Consider the following 14,849-nt stretch of genomic DNA (forward strand, 5'->3'; position numbering starts at 1 on the left):
GGAACATGGGTGACCTTCGGAGGCCAGATCACCGACGAGGTGAGATGGGGCTCCCTCGTTCCCCCAGGCCCCGGGGAGGGCCACCAGCGCCCTGGGTACGTGGTAAAGTCTTCCAAATGTACCAGGTGGTCTTCGCTCAGGGCGGCCTCCATGGCTCCCTCCTTCTGTTTCTCCAGGGTGCCCTGGGGGACAGCAGAAAGGGTGAGCCAGGCGGCAGTGGTGCCAACACCTAGCAGCTGGGTGCCTTGAGGCTTCAGCAGATCCTTTAAAGTCCCAGAAACTCAGGTTTCTCATCTGTGTGACCCCCGCCTCACAGTTAGGGGAATTCCAAGAGAGGTCACTTTCCAAATCATCAAGCCCTATGCGATCTATGCTGCTGCTACAGAGGATGCCCATGTGGCTTTGAAACTTCAGTAAATGTCTGTCAAGAGCATGCAGATTGTGGGACTTCCCTGGTGGTCCAGTGGCTAAGACTCCCCGCTCCCAATGCAGAGGGCCTGGGTTCAATCCCTGGTCAGGAAACTAGACCCCACACGCCACAACTAAAGATTTGTGTGCTGCCATGAAGATCAAAGGTCCTGCATGCTGTAGCGAAGACCCAACACAGCCAAATTTTAAAAAATTAGAATGTAGATTTGCAGATTTGCTGCAAACTGAAGACCAAGCAGATGAACATTTGACTGAGCTGCTAACTGCGCATGCCCCAGAGCCAGCGTTCGTGGGATACACTGCCATGGGATGGACCTGCTAGGGCTGCTCTCCCCACCCTGAGATGCAGCATGGCCAGTGTCTGTCCTGAAGAGGATGATGATTCCCAGGCTGGTATGCACTTCTGGGCAGGAAGTGAGTATCTTGGAAGTGAGAACTGTGGTATTTGCTCAGAGAGCTCAGAACCTCTACACGAGATGCTGTCTGCCTTCGCGTCCGCCCTGATTACTGTTGGGAAGGTTGCATTTAAAAAATGAATGGGCACCCAGTCATGTCCAACTCTCAAAGACCCGGTGGACTGTAGCCCACCAGTCTTCTCTGTCCATGGGATTCTCCAGGCAGGAATACTGGAGTGGGTTGCCATGTCCTCCTCCAGGGGATCTTCCCAACCCAGGGATCGAACCCGTGTCTCTTGCATCTCCTGCATTGGCAGGTGGGTTTTTTACCACTATGCCACCTGGGAAGCCCTTAAAAATATAAATTAGTTCATTTGAGACATTTATCTATGGTTGCTCAGTTACTTTTCAAAGGAAAAGCTTGGCTTCTGTCACCATCTAGATGCATTTCATTTGCATTCTGGTTCCTTCTGTGACCATAGCTGTTATAGAACTGTTGATATTCGCCCCTGCTCTGAGGTTCCAGGTCTGAGCTATCTCAGACTAAAGTTGGCAGTTTTTAAGGTGCAGGCAATTGTTTCGCTTCAGCCACCAGATTGTTTCCGAGCACTTAGAAGGTTGGAGCCCTGGAGTCCATGTGCTTTACCCCAAATAAATTGAGTCTGATTCCCCTGCTTCCCTTTCAATGTGGAAGAATTCTGTCAAGGATATGGCTTCATTTCCGAATGGCATTATTAGCTACACTGTGTGTGATGTCCTTGTTGGAAAGATACAGAGAAGTGGTCGGATGGTAACCATCCAATTAGGTGACTTTTTCAGCAACAGATCCATCGCAGCCAAAGAGTATTGATTAATGATCTGATGACAGCCACAGCTGGCTCCTGCCTCCCCCATGTCCCCATCAGGGACATAGTGACACGTATGAAGACATTGGAAGTCGTTTGCAAATGACACAAAGCTGGAAGGACGGTGGATACAATAGATGACAGATTCAGGGTTCTAAAAGGCCCTGGCAGGTGAAAATGATTGAACAAAAGAGCAAGCAGAATTTTTGTATTAAATCCTACAGTCAGTGTCCCAAAAAATCAATACATCAAGACTAAGGGGCCCACCTTGCCACAGTTCAGATGAAGAATGCCTGGATTTTATTCTTTAGCTGACTGCCTGGTCTGAGCCAGCAGGATTAGTGCCGCAAGGAGGCAAAGCAAAGACCATCTGGGCTGCAGAGGAACACATGTGCAGCCCCAGGCCCACTGGGCACTCCAGCTGGGTGACCCCACCTGGAATACTGTGTCCCTTACTAAGTTCATGTCCAAAGGAAGGCATTCAGCATGCTGTGGAATTCAGAAACAGAGTTCTGTTTTTAGAGTGGCTTCCTGTGTACAAGACACTGTGCCAGATGCCAGGGAGACCCAGAAATGAGGAACCAATGGATTTACTGTGGCAAAGGGGTGTTCCCTGGCTGGACTTGGAAAACATCAGTAAGTGATGGCCCCAGGGCCAAAGCTGGTCCCCAGCCTGTATTCTTTTTATTTTTTGTTTTTCCTTTCTTCTTAAATATATGAAACGTAAAATTTGCCATTTTAATCACTTTTCTTGTGGTTAAAATAAGCATAACGTAAAATGTACCATGTTAACCATTTTTGAAGTATACAGTTATCTTGAAGTAAACAGGTATTAAGTACATTAACTTTGCCGTGCAACCATCACCACGTTCTATTTCCAGCATTTTTCATCACCCCAGATAGAAACTCGGTACCCAGTAAGACAGAACCCCCAGTCCCTGGTCACCTCTCATCCACTCTCTGCCTCTATGGATTCCACAGCCATTTTTGTAAACAAAGTTTTTTCGGCAGGCAACCACATCAGTTCAAATTGTCTGTGGCTGCTTTCAGACTATGAGGGCAGAGTGGAATAGTTACCACAGAGACCATCTGGTCTGAAAAGCCTGAAATATTTACCCTCAGCCTCTTTACAGAAAAGGATTGCTGTCAGCCATCCTTTGGGGTCACAGCAGCATCTGCAAATATCTGTGGGTTGTTGTCCCAGGGAAGGGGACTTCCGTGGGTCAGGCAGGGATGCAGGAAGCACTCGGTGTTAGCAGACCTCACATCTCATGGCAAAGTGCCAGAGCTGCCCTGGACAGAATCAGGTTTCCAAACTCTAGTTCAGTGTCCTTTCTGTGATCTCACACAGCTGCTCAGGCAGAAAATGCCCCCTCGGGCCTGTGTTCCAAGCAGCCTGGGCAATAAAAACTTAATAAAAACAGTGGCTGAGAACTTTACATTTATTATGGCTCTCAATCCTCTATCAACTCAGAGAGGTGGGTGCTGTTATCCCATTCCAAAGAAGCAGAACCTCCAGACTGAGCAGGTACCCGCGGTCACACCTGGAGAGCGACTCAAGGGGACGCCACCTGGGCTCCTGGCCTCAGAATCGGCAGCCCCTCCCAGATCTGGGGCAGGACGCTGTCCCCTGGTGGGGGTGACAGGGAGGTGGCCCACGTGTCTTCCAAAGTTCCTTCTGCCTCCAGCCTCTGAGACTCTGACATTGGAAATAACTGAAAAGTCACAAAACAGAAGCTCCATTACACAAAACCGGATTCACCCACAGAGAGGAAGTCTTTAGAAGCCGTGTTTTGATGACTAACACGGAGACAGGACCATGATGAAACAGTACAGAAGACAACAGAGACAGCCATCTGTATGTCACAATTGCAGTGTTGCAGGGAAAACCCATATGATTGTTGTTCAGTCGCTAAGTCATGTCTGACTCTTTACAATCCCATGGACTGTGCACACCAGGCTTCCCTGTCCTTCACTATCTCCTAGAGTTTGGGCAAACTCATGTCCATTGAGTCAGTGATGCCATCCAATCACCTCCTCCTCTGTTGCCTCCTTCTCCTCCTGCCCTCAATCTTTCCCAGCATCACGGTCTTTTCCAAGAGTTAGCTCTTAGCATTAGGTGGCCAAAGTATCAGAGCTTCAGCTTCAGCATCAGTTCTTCCAATGAATGTTCAGGGTTGATTTCCTTTAAGATTGACTGGTTTAATCTACTTTCAGTCCAAGGGACTCTGAAGAGTCTTCTCCAATACCACTGGAAAGCATTTACTTAGAAAAACCTGGAACAGAAATTACACCAAAATCATAGCAGAGCAAAAATCAGCCCTGAAAATTCCCAGATTCCCCCATTCTCTTTCTGTTCACAGTCACTCAGGCACTGTCCTGGGTGTACTTAGGATTGTGTTCAGATTTTTCTTCCTTCCTCTGTCAGCTCATGCTGTCTGAGCACCTGCTGAGGGCCAGGTCCCTGCCCTCGGGCTGCTCTCTGTCTGGAGAGTGGGACAGATCACAGATCCTAAGCATATCCTTAAAAAAAAAAAAAAAAACTGAATAATCAGAGTAATCTGGTTTTTTATTTTATTTATTTATATATTTGGTTTTGGCTGTGCTGACTCTTTGTTGCTGTGCACGCGGGCTTCCCATTGCAGTGGTTCTTCTTGTTGTGGAGCGTGGGCTCTAGAGTGTGCAGACTTCAGTAGTTGCAGCCTGTGGTCTCAGTAGTCCCAGGCTGTATAGCACAGGCTTAGGTGCTCCGCGGTGCCTTCCCGGATCAGGAATCAAACCCTTGTCAGGGATCAAAGCCATGCTTCCTGCACTGGCAGTTGGATTCCTTACTACTGAGCCCCCAGGGAAACCTCGTAAGCACATCTTAGTCCTGATAAGAATACGTTAAATGAACGATGAAGAATGCATTCTTTTCCTGTGGCTGCTGTAAGAAATTAACCACTAACTTCATGGTTTAGAACAGTAGACATTTATTCTCTCATGGTTTCGGAGGCGAAAATCCAAAATTGGTATCACTAGGCTGAAATTAAGGTCAGCAGGGCCACGCTCCCACTGGAGGCTTCAGGGGAGAATCCTTCCTAACTCTTGCAGTGTCCAGGGGCTGCCTGCAGTCCTTGGCTTGTGGCCACACCACCCCAGCCTCTACCTCTGTGGTCACATTCTCTTCTGTCTGTGTCAAATCTCCTGCAACCTCCCTCTTATAAGGTCACCTGTGGTGGCATTTAGGACCCATGTAGCTCATTCAGGCACTTCCCAGGTAGCGCAGTGGTAAAGAATCCACCTGCCAATGCAGGAGATGCAAGAGACTCGAGTTCAATCCCTGGGTCGGGAAGATCCCCTGGAGAAGGAAGGAAATGGCAACCCACTCCAGTATTCTTGCCTGGAGAATCCCATGGACAGAGGAGCCTGGTGGTCTACAGTCCATGGGGTCGCAAAGAGCTGGACACGACAACAACAGACACAGCTGAGCCACTAAGCATGCATAGCTCATTCAGGAGAATCTCCCTTAATTTAATCACATCTGTAAATGTGACACGAATGTTACCTAAGGTGACATTCACAGATTCTGGGACCTGATATCTTTGGGAAGCCATTATTTAGCTGACTACAGAGAACAGGAAAACAGAGAAAGAAGGACTGTGAGGCAGACGTGAGAGAGTAAACCACTTGATGACCAAGAGCATCCCAGCCCAGGGGACAGAGAGGAAGAAAGGAGGAGAAACAGGAGAGGAGGAGGGAGGCAGGGCTCATGGAGGGGAGGCAGTTATTTTGGAGACATTGTTACACTTGAGGCCCAGGAGGGAGGAGAGTAGCCAGTCCACTCTGCCATGGAGGGATCCAGAAAACTCCCCCACCAAGGAGCCTTCCTACTCCGATGACAACAGCTGACTAATGGGAGTAGCTTTGACCTTCCCAGCCTCTGAAACCTTTGGGATTCACTGCCAATATTTGAAAATCAGATTTTACACCCGCTCCCCAATATCAACACCCTCAGATAGGCAGATGACACCACCTTCCTGGCAGAAAGCGAAGAGGAACCAAAGAGCTGCTAGACGAAGGTGAAAGAGGAAAGTTAAAAAGCTGGCCTAAAACTCAACATTCAGAAAACTAAGATCATGACATCTGGTTTCATCACCTCATGGCAAATAGATGGAGAAACAATGGAAACAGTGGCAGATTTTCTTTTCTTGAGTTCCAAAATCACTGTGGATGGTGACTGCAGACATGAAATTCAAAGACGCTTGCTCCTTGAAACAAAAGCTATGACAAACCTAGACAGAGTTTTAAAAGGCAGAGACATCACTTTGCCGACAAAGGTCTGTATTGTCATAGCTATGGTTTTTCCAGTAGTCATGTACAAATGTGAAAACTGGACCATAAAGAAGGCTGAGTGCCGAAGAATTGATGCTTTCAAATGGTGGTACTAGAGAAGACTCTTGAGAGTCCCTTGGACAGCAAAGAGTTCAAACCAATCAATCCGAAAGGAAATCAACCCTGAACTTTCATTGGAAGGACTGGTGCTGAAGCTGAAGGCCCAATACTTTGGCCACCTGATGTGAAGAACTGACTCACTGGAAAAGACCCTGATGTTTGGAAAGATTGAGGGAAGGAGGAGAAGGGGCGACAGAGGATGAGATGATTGGATGGCATCACCAACTCAAAGCACATGAGTTTGAGCAAACTCCAGGAGATAGTGAAAGATTGGGAAGCCAAAGAGTCCGACACGACTTAGCGACTGAACACAACCCCAGTATCCTGGATTTCTGGCTTCTCTTGAAAAATAAAGGGATTTGGTTGCACCAGCCACCTTCCCATAGGCAGCGGTTGAATGCCCCCTTCACCCCACTGACACCAACCGGGCAACGCCCTCCCACTCCATACCTTCCTGGCCAGTGGGGCTTCTGCGTTTGGTGTTATGAGAAGCTCCTAGAAGCCACAAATGGCTGGTTTTCTGTCCTACAGTTTTTGAGGGTTAAATATGAATTGGCCGAAAAAGTTCATTCAGATTTTTCCATAGGATCCAGGGACTTTCTCCGTGGTCCAGTGGTTAAGACTCCATGCTTCCAATGCAAGGCGCATGGGTTTGATCCCTGGTCAGGGAACTAAGATCCCATATGCTGTGCAGGATGGCCAAGAACAAAATTTTTAAAAAAAAAATCTTATGGAAAAACTCGAATGAACTTTTTGGCCCACCCAGTATTATTCACCGAACCCTGGGCTGGCCTGAGAGAGAAGCTCAATGCTCTGAGCTGAGCTTTGAGAAATGGCTAGTGGAGGAGTTTGGATCCATGATCCTGCTCAGAAGGATGCCTGCTCTGTCCAGAGATCCAGAGTTCGTTCTCCACTGCGTCTTGGAGGGAGCTGTCAATTGCAGGCAGATTTCCTCAGCTCCTCGCCTGGAGAAGCACAGGCCAAGGCCAGAGAGTTATCTGAGGACGACAGTTTCTCCATCTGCAAACAATCACTTCACCCCCTGCAGTTGCTGGGAAGAATTCGAGGGATTTGACCTCACAGGCACATTCTAGCTGTAGTTTGCATCCGGTCCCATCACTTCATGGCAAATAGATGGAGAAACAATGGAAAGAGTTACAGATTTATTTTCTTGGGCTCCAAAATCACTGCAGATGATGACTGCAACCATGAAATTAAAAGACGCTTGCTCCTTGGAGGAAAAGCTACGACCAGCCTAGACAGCATATTAAAAAGCACAGACATTACTTTGCTGACAAAGGTCAGTCTCATCAAATAAAAGTCGCTGTCATGTCCAACTCTTTGCGACCCCATGTTTTATACAGTCCATGGGATTCTCCATGCCAGAATACTGGAGTGGATAGCTATTCCCTTCTCCAGGGGATCTTCCCAACCCAGGGACCGAACCCAGGTCTCCTGCATAGCAGGCAGATTCTTTACCAGCTGAGCCACCAGGGAAATCCAAGAATACTGGAGTAGGTAGCCTACGCCTTCTCCAGTGGATCTTCCTGACCCAGGAATCAAACCAGGGTCTCCTGCATTGCAGGAGGATTCTTTACCAGCTGAGCTACCAGGGCAATGGTTTTTCCAGTAGTCATGGTCATGTATGGATGTGAGAGTTGGACCAAAAAGAAAGCTGAGCACTGAAGAATTGATGCTTTTGAACTGTGATGTTGGAGAAGACTCTTGAGAGTCCCTTGGACTGCAAGAAGATCTGACCAGTCAGTCCTAAAGGAAATCAACCCTGAATATTCATTGGAAGGACTGATGCTGAAGCTGAAGCTCCAATACTTTGGCCACCTGATGCGAAGAACTGACTCATTGGGAAAGACTCTGATGCTGGGAAAGATTGAAGGCGGGAGGAGAAGGGGACGACAGAGGATGAGATGGTTGGATGGCATCACTGACTCAATGGACATGAGTCTGAGCAAGCTCCGGGAGTTGGTGATGAACAGGTAAGCCTGGCATGCTGTAGTCCATGGGGTCACAAAGAATTAGACACAACTGAGCAACTGAACTGAACTGATCCTGCCAGGTTTTATCATGCCCCTGTTGTGGCCTGTTTGTTTCCCAGGACAGTCAGAACAAAGTCCTACAAACTGGGTGGCGTGAAACAACGGAAATTTCTTCTTCACAGTTCTGGAGGCCAGAAGTCCAAAGTCAAGGTGTCCACAGGGCCACACTGCTTCCAAGGCTCTGAAGGAATTCCATTCCTGTCCTTCAGATCTCCTGGAGGTTGGCTGTTCTTGGCATTCCTTGGGCTGTAGACCCTTTACCCTAACCTCTGCCTCCATCTTCACATGGGCTCTTCCCTGTGTGTCTGCGTCTATTCATATAAAGACACCACTCATGTTGGATGTAGGACTCACCCCAATGCAGCGTGACCTCATCTGAACTGACCACATATGCAAAAACCCCACTGGCAAACAAGGTCACTTTCTGAGAGCCTGCGTGGACATGAATTTGGGGGACAGGATTCAATTTAGTACAGGTGCTAAGCCCTGTGATGACCCAATAGGCAGGGTCGCTGCTCGCAAGAAACTCACAATCCATGGAACTTCCCTGGTGGTCCAGTAGTTAAGACTCCACACTTCCACTGCAGGGAGCACGGGTTCAATTGCTGGTCAGGGAACTGAGATCTCACTTGCCGTGTGCTTGCCAAGTCGCGTCGGTTGTGTCCAGCTCTTTGCAACCCTATGGACTGTAGCCCGCCAGGCTCCTCTGTCCGTGGGATTCTCCAAGCAAGAATACTGGAGTAGGTTGGCGTGCCCTCCTCCAGGGGACCTTCCCTACCCAGGAACCGAACCTGCACCTCTTATGTCTCCTGCATTAGCAGGTGGTTTCTTTACCACCAGTGCCACCTGGGAAGCCCACTAGTGCAGCCGAAAGAAAGAAAACTAAATTCACAGTCCAGAGGCTGTTGCTTCATTCTTCCTGGCTTCTTTCTTCTCTATGGGTCTGTGGTTGAGCTGCTTCCACATTCACCCTGCGGCAGGAGAGGACTTGGGGACACAGGGCCTAGGCATTCAGAGGACCTCCCCAGACCTCGAGGTTGAGCTCTGAGCCTCTGGGCCCCACTCCGCCTGGGTTGGCAAGACAGTGCTGCCTGTGAGTAACCCAGATTTTCTTATTTCAGATGGCAGAGCAGCTAATGACCTTGGCCTACGACAATGGCATCAACCTCTTCGATACCGCAGAAGTCTACGCGGCGGGCAAGTATGTTCCTTTTCTCACGGGAAAAAGCGGTGCAGGCGAACCATGGCTTCCTGGGGGAAAGCCGGAGCTTCTGTTGCTCCCAGGCTGTCATTCGTTCCCAAGACAGTTTGCACCTCCCACATCCCACGTGCTCTTCCAAACTCTAAGTGGCTGGAGGAGGTGTTGTTTTCATGGGGTTAGAATCACAGAGCACTCGGTGACTTGCCAAACTCACGTGTGTTCAAGCGGCTGACCACAGCCCCTCTGGTGCCCAAGATGCCACGCTGGGCAAGAGCATGATTAAGCTGTAGTCCCAGCTCTCCTGCCGTGCCCGCGACCTGCAGCCAGCCCCGCATGCCTGGCACTCTCACATCTTAATGGTGCAATTAGGGCTGCAGGGAATGCGGGGCCCCTCAGGAGCCGGGGAGAGCGGGGTCTGCTGAGCCGAGCCCAGCACTGTAGGAAGCACTTCCCATCTTGGCAATGAACTTTCCTACTCAATTATGTAAAAGTGCTCTTCAGCCAAGGCCGCTGGCTTCAGTTTTAAAGACTGACTGTAATCAAATCATCCACTCTCCTGCATTGGGTTTCCAAAAGTCAGCTTTTGTTTGTGAAATCATTTGTTGGCTCGCTCTCCGTCCTCCCTCTGGCCCCCTGCTGCCTAGTGCGAGCCAAGTTCCCATCAGCTGAGCCACTCAGCCTGGCCCGCCCTGTGCCATGGCCTCGGGGCCAGCACCTGCCTCTCGGGCTCCGGGTTATTACCTGCAGCCCAGGATAGAGTCCAGAGGACCAAGAATCAGGACCCCAGCTCCGCCTTTGCTCCAGTCCTGGCCCAGGGGCCGAGGGTCTCACATCCCCAAGGGCCTCTGCTGGGACCCCCTTCCTGAGTCTCCTCCAGTCCCCATCAGTGGCCTCTGTCCCCTGTTGCCACCACCCCCCAATCCCTCTGCACTGGCAACCACTTTCGATCAGAGTGAAACGCTCTCCAGACGGATGAGCCAAGCCGAAGGGTCAGAGTTGGAAAAGCCAGGTGCAGATGCCAAGCCCAGAGGCAGCCCCCATCCCAAGCACCCCGGCCTGTTCCCTGGCCCTGCGCCTGCCTTGGCTTTGCTGCCCACAAGAGCGTGTGAGTGGCAGCTCCCCACAGTCTCCCCCAACTCCAGATGGCACTGTGTCCAAGTCCCGCACACCCCCTTTCATGGCAGCCACACTCCTCAAGGCATTGCTTTCACTCCCCTCAGCCTAACTGGACATCCAGGGTGGCATTGCAGGCCAGCACACTGAGTCCCTCTTCTAACCAGAATGCCAAGCACCCATCTTACTGAGTCCCCCTGCTTCTCATGCTCTGGGCACTTCCCAGAGAGCTGCAGGATTTCTGCACCCCCGCTGGACAGAGGCCAGCCTTACCAAATTCACGGCCAGCAGAATTCAAAGCTGAAAGCAACAGGCTTCAGTTGTCACTGCCTACAGCTCCTATGGCCCCAGGACTGCTGCCTGCTCCCCATCTCCTTCCTTCTTTCCTAATCTTTTGTCCCACCAAGGAGAGACCCAGGAATGAAAGGAAAGAGGCTCGGGGCTGAGTGACTTTCTGTGCATCTTGACCATAAATGAAGAGCCTTCAGAATGGATGCTAAACAGCTTGCAAATTAGAGCCCATGATTTCTGAGTGGATGACTCAGGCGCTGTTATAATTGGAATGGAGCACTGGGTATGGATCATTCTCCGTCTGTTGTTTTTTGCTCAGAAACATTTTGCCACGAGCAGAAAGTTCTTCAAAGTTAATCCAGTGCTGCAGTGCCAAACACGGCTGGAACGGTCAGCGCATGACCCTGGCTGACACGAGTTTGGTGCAGGGCCCAGAGTGACACCAAGCAGAACAGACAGCAGTCAGCATGGCATCCTTCTCTCTATTGTTAAAAAAGCAAGAAACAAGAGGGACACACACACCCACACTCAGTGCACACACTCATGGGTGCACACTCCCACACTCATGGACACACACCAACACTCGACACACTCACACTCGTGGACACACACACACACACTTGTGGATGCACACAATCACACTCGTGGACACACACACACACTCATGGACACACACGTAAACACGAACACAATTTCCGCTGGAAATTCAGCCCTGAGTTCTTGTTGATTATCTCTGCAAACAGAGAATGTGCTTGGTGAATAATCTGTTTTTTTTAAAAAAGAAACACACACTTGTCTGTAAACTTTGCCCATGTAACATTGCCAAGCATTTTCCCCAGTGAATTTCCAAGGGGCCAGGGAAGCGGCTGCTGCTGGTCTTTCCAAGCAGGACGTCGCTCCTCCCTTCTCTGTGGGAGCTGGAGCCACTGTGCTGGGACAGTGGCACATGGCCGTGGCCACCTCCACGGGGAGCAACCCTCGCTGCTCCCAGGTGCTCTTCTCACTCTGGAATGAGCGGCCCGAGTCAAGGCAGACCTTAGCAGCCCTGGGCCGGGTGGTGTTTTCACCAGGGGCCCCTGTGGCTGATGAGCAAGGTGGGGTGCGGCTTGAGGTTTCTGTTACCCAGTAATGAATTCCCCACGTCTCGGTCTTTTCTGCAGAGCTGAAGTGGTGTTGGGAAACATCATCAAGAAGAAGGGATGGAGGTAATTAGTTCCTCTGCTCACGTGCTTCAGCTCCAGGGCACATGCATGCACACAGGCACAGGGAGAAAGTTGGAGAAGGCTGCTGGGAAGGAAGAGGCCTGCTCTGGGGCCCCGGGAGGGGTGGGCAGGCTTGGATCCCGTGGCTGTTCCTTCCTGTTTGCCGGCAGAGTGCCCACGGTTGGCCTGACGGCCCTGTGCAGCCAGCCTGGCTTACTAAGACCTGGTGGTCCCAGAATTGTTCTTGCTGGGAGGGGGAGAATGTCCCAGAATAGAGGCAGTCCCTGTGTTTCCTGCAAGGGGAGCCAGCGTTCACAGTATGGGTGGCCACCACCAGGGAGCCAGGGCCTGAGCCCGAGGGTCAGGAATCTCCATCTGGCTTGACACAAAGTTTCCCGCCCGCCTGGGGTCAGGCCAGGCTGAGCACTTGACTGCACTTTGGGGCCACTTGTGGCCTGTGTGTCTTCATTTTCAGCAAAGTCAGAAGCAGTTAGAAGGCTGGGCCTCCCCCACCTCCACCAAACCCCCCCACCCCCTCCCCTGGTGCACACACTCAGAATCTCCCTCTCCCCCAGCTCCCTCCCCTGGTACACACACTCAGGTGTCCCCCACCGCCTCCCCTGGTGCACACACTCAAGTGTCCCACACGCCCTCCCCTGGTACACACACTCAGGTGTCCCCCACGCCCTCCTCTGGTGCACACACTCAGAGTCTCCACCAGCCCCTGGGGCCTGGATAACTGACACCCTCCTCTTGACCCAACCCAAGTTGTTTCTTCATGGCTCTAACTGATCCCCAGATAAACCCCTGCTCACTCTGTAAGTAAAAGAAACTGCAGGTATGAGTGAGTCCCAATTGTGTCCTAGGTGAACACACAAGGAGATGCCTACCAGGTCATCCCACCTGCCCGAAGGTGATCCTGGCCGCTACCAGGATCAGAGCCCCTGGCTTTGAGGAGCTGTTTCCTGAGCAGTAAACTGACACCGCCCCCCACCCTCATGGGAAGAAAGCACAACCACAGGGGCATTGCCCCCACCCCATCCCTTGGGAATGGTCAAGCTCAAATGTGGACAGGAGGAGCCATCATCACCCCACCCACCTGTCCCTCCAAGACAAAGTCAGAGATGTCAGCATTGCCTCTTGTGAATTTGCAGCGGGAGACCTGAATCCATTCCTTTCCCCCAGGCTTTCAGCCACCCAAATCTGAGCTTCCAGGAGCATCACCTGCCTATCTCTCGGGTCAGCCCCACCCCAACCTCTCCCCCAACCTGGTGGCACCCAGGATGCTCCCCAAGGCTGTCCCACACAGCTTTTCTGAAATGCTGCCTCAGCCAGTAGAAAAGAGCCATACTGGGTAGTCCCTTGTTTCACTCCATCCTCACCAGAACCCTCCAACCTCTGGCCAGCCCTGACACTTGACCTCCTCCAAGTCCCCACAGAGGAGCAGCCTTCTGTTCCCTGGACCATGTCCCCCCCTCCTAAATGTGCCCCCTCCTCTAGGCTCCAGGCTCCAGTCACACTAGACTCCATCTCCACCCAGCCCTTCACTGTCCAACCCTAGTTCCACAGTTAGTTAGTTGCATCCACATAGTTAATTACGTCTGTAGGTTTTCTCCTGGCTCGATCCAGGCCCCTGGGCTGGGAACACCCCAAACATTGAGTGATAGAAAAGCACCCTGTTTCACACCCTGTGCTCCAGGGTGAAAGGGTTTAGGACTCCTGGGTTAGGGCTGAAGACAGTGGGGAGGGTCAGGGAGGAACGACCCCAAGGGGTCACACCCAGTAACAGCCCTCCTTCTCTTGTCCCACAGACGATCCAGCCTCGTCATCACCACCAAGATCTTCTGGGGAGGAAAGTAGGTGCAGCCACAGGCGACCGCCTGGCGGGGGGCCATGTCTACAGAGACCCCTGGGGGTGGGTAACGGGCAGTCATCCTGGAGGAACGGAGGCTGCCCGGGGTCTGTCCTGGACACGCCAGCCTCAGCGCCTGGGCAGCACGCTTTCCCATCTCCTGGGGTGGGAAGCAGGGGACGGGCTGGTGTGCATGTGGCCATCTTCTCTGACTTGCGCCGTCCTTGTTGAGGGGCCCCAAGTTCCAGAAAAGCAGCTTTGGCTGAGTTGCCTTGTGCTCAATCCTTGCTTCCCTTTTATTTTTACTTTTGTGGTTTTGTTTCTGATTACAAAGGTAACATTTTAAAAACTTCTGGAAAAAGCAGAAAATTCCTGAACTGTCCTGTTCACTCCACTTACCCTGAGCCACAGACCACCCTTGCTATCTTCTGGGAATCTGGCCCCATAGTTTCTCTGGGGCTGGACAAAAATGGGCTTCATAGGAATTAGAAATATGATTCATTTTAAGTTTTGAAAAATCCAAGTCAGAGAGAGGGCAAATTGAAAAGAAGACACCCCCACCCCACACTGAGCCCCACCACGCCCAGGGCGGCCTGGGTAGAGGGCAGCCCGGCACTGCCACATCTTCTCCACATGAGCAAATCCTCATAGCCTCGTGGTTTTATCCCCAAAGTGGAATCAGACTACAAGTGGCACGCACTGACCTACTTTTTTCACCTAACATTGCGTCATAAACATTTTCCCCAAAAACCACTTGAAACATCACACACACTGTCGCCTGTTTTTCAGAGCTGAGACGGAGAGGGGCCTTTCCAGGAAGCACATAATAGAAGGTGAGGAGGGGGTGGGCCTTAGGATGCCCCTAAACCCTTGCCATCCTCCTGTGGATGCAAAAGTAAAGAAACCACTGTGCCCCGGCCCCATCCATGCTACAGGCCTGGAGCTCTAGGGACGGCCCAAACCCTGGTCCACCCGGGCTCACAGTGGGTGGTCCCTCTGCGTCAGGAGAGAGGGGCAGGGGTATGAGCAGGTG

At 51.3% G+C, this 14,849-nt stretch overlaps 1 protein-coding gene across 6 annotated transcripts in view; it reads left to right on the plus strand.

The window, feature by feature from the left end:
- Positions 1 to 14,849, plus strand: part of KCNAB2 (potassium voltage-gated channel subfamily A regulatory beta subunit 2) — a 96,497-nt gene that overhangs the window by 68,314 nt on the left and 13,334 nt on the right. For all 6 annotated transcript variants that reach the window (XM_043485087.1, XM_043485090.1, XM_043485089.1 and 3 more), the window contains 5 exons: positions 2 to 39; positions 9,279 to 9,358; positions 11,923 to 11,967; positions 13,776 to 13,820; positions 14,606 to 14,649. In XM_043485087.1, coding sequence (XP_043341022.1) covers positions 2 to 39; positions 9,279 to 9,358; positions 11,923 to 11,967; positions 13,776 to 13,820; positions 14,606 to 14,649 — 252 coding nt within the window. The remainder of the gene's footprint in view (position 1; positions 40 to 9,278; positions 9,359 to 11,922; positions 11,968 to 13,775; positions 13,821 to 14,605; positions 14,650 to 14,849) is intronic.

Source organism: Cervus canadensis, chromosome 13 (assembly GCF_019320065.1).
Source record: "Cervus canadensis isolate Bull #8, Minnesota chromosome 13, ASM1932006v1, whole genome shotgun sequence".
NCBI lineage: Eukaryota > Metazoa > Chordata > Mammalia > Artiodactyla > Cervidae > Cervus > Cervus canadensis.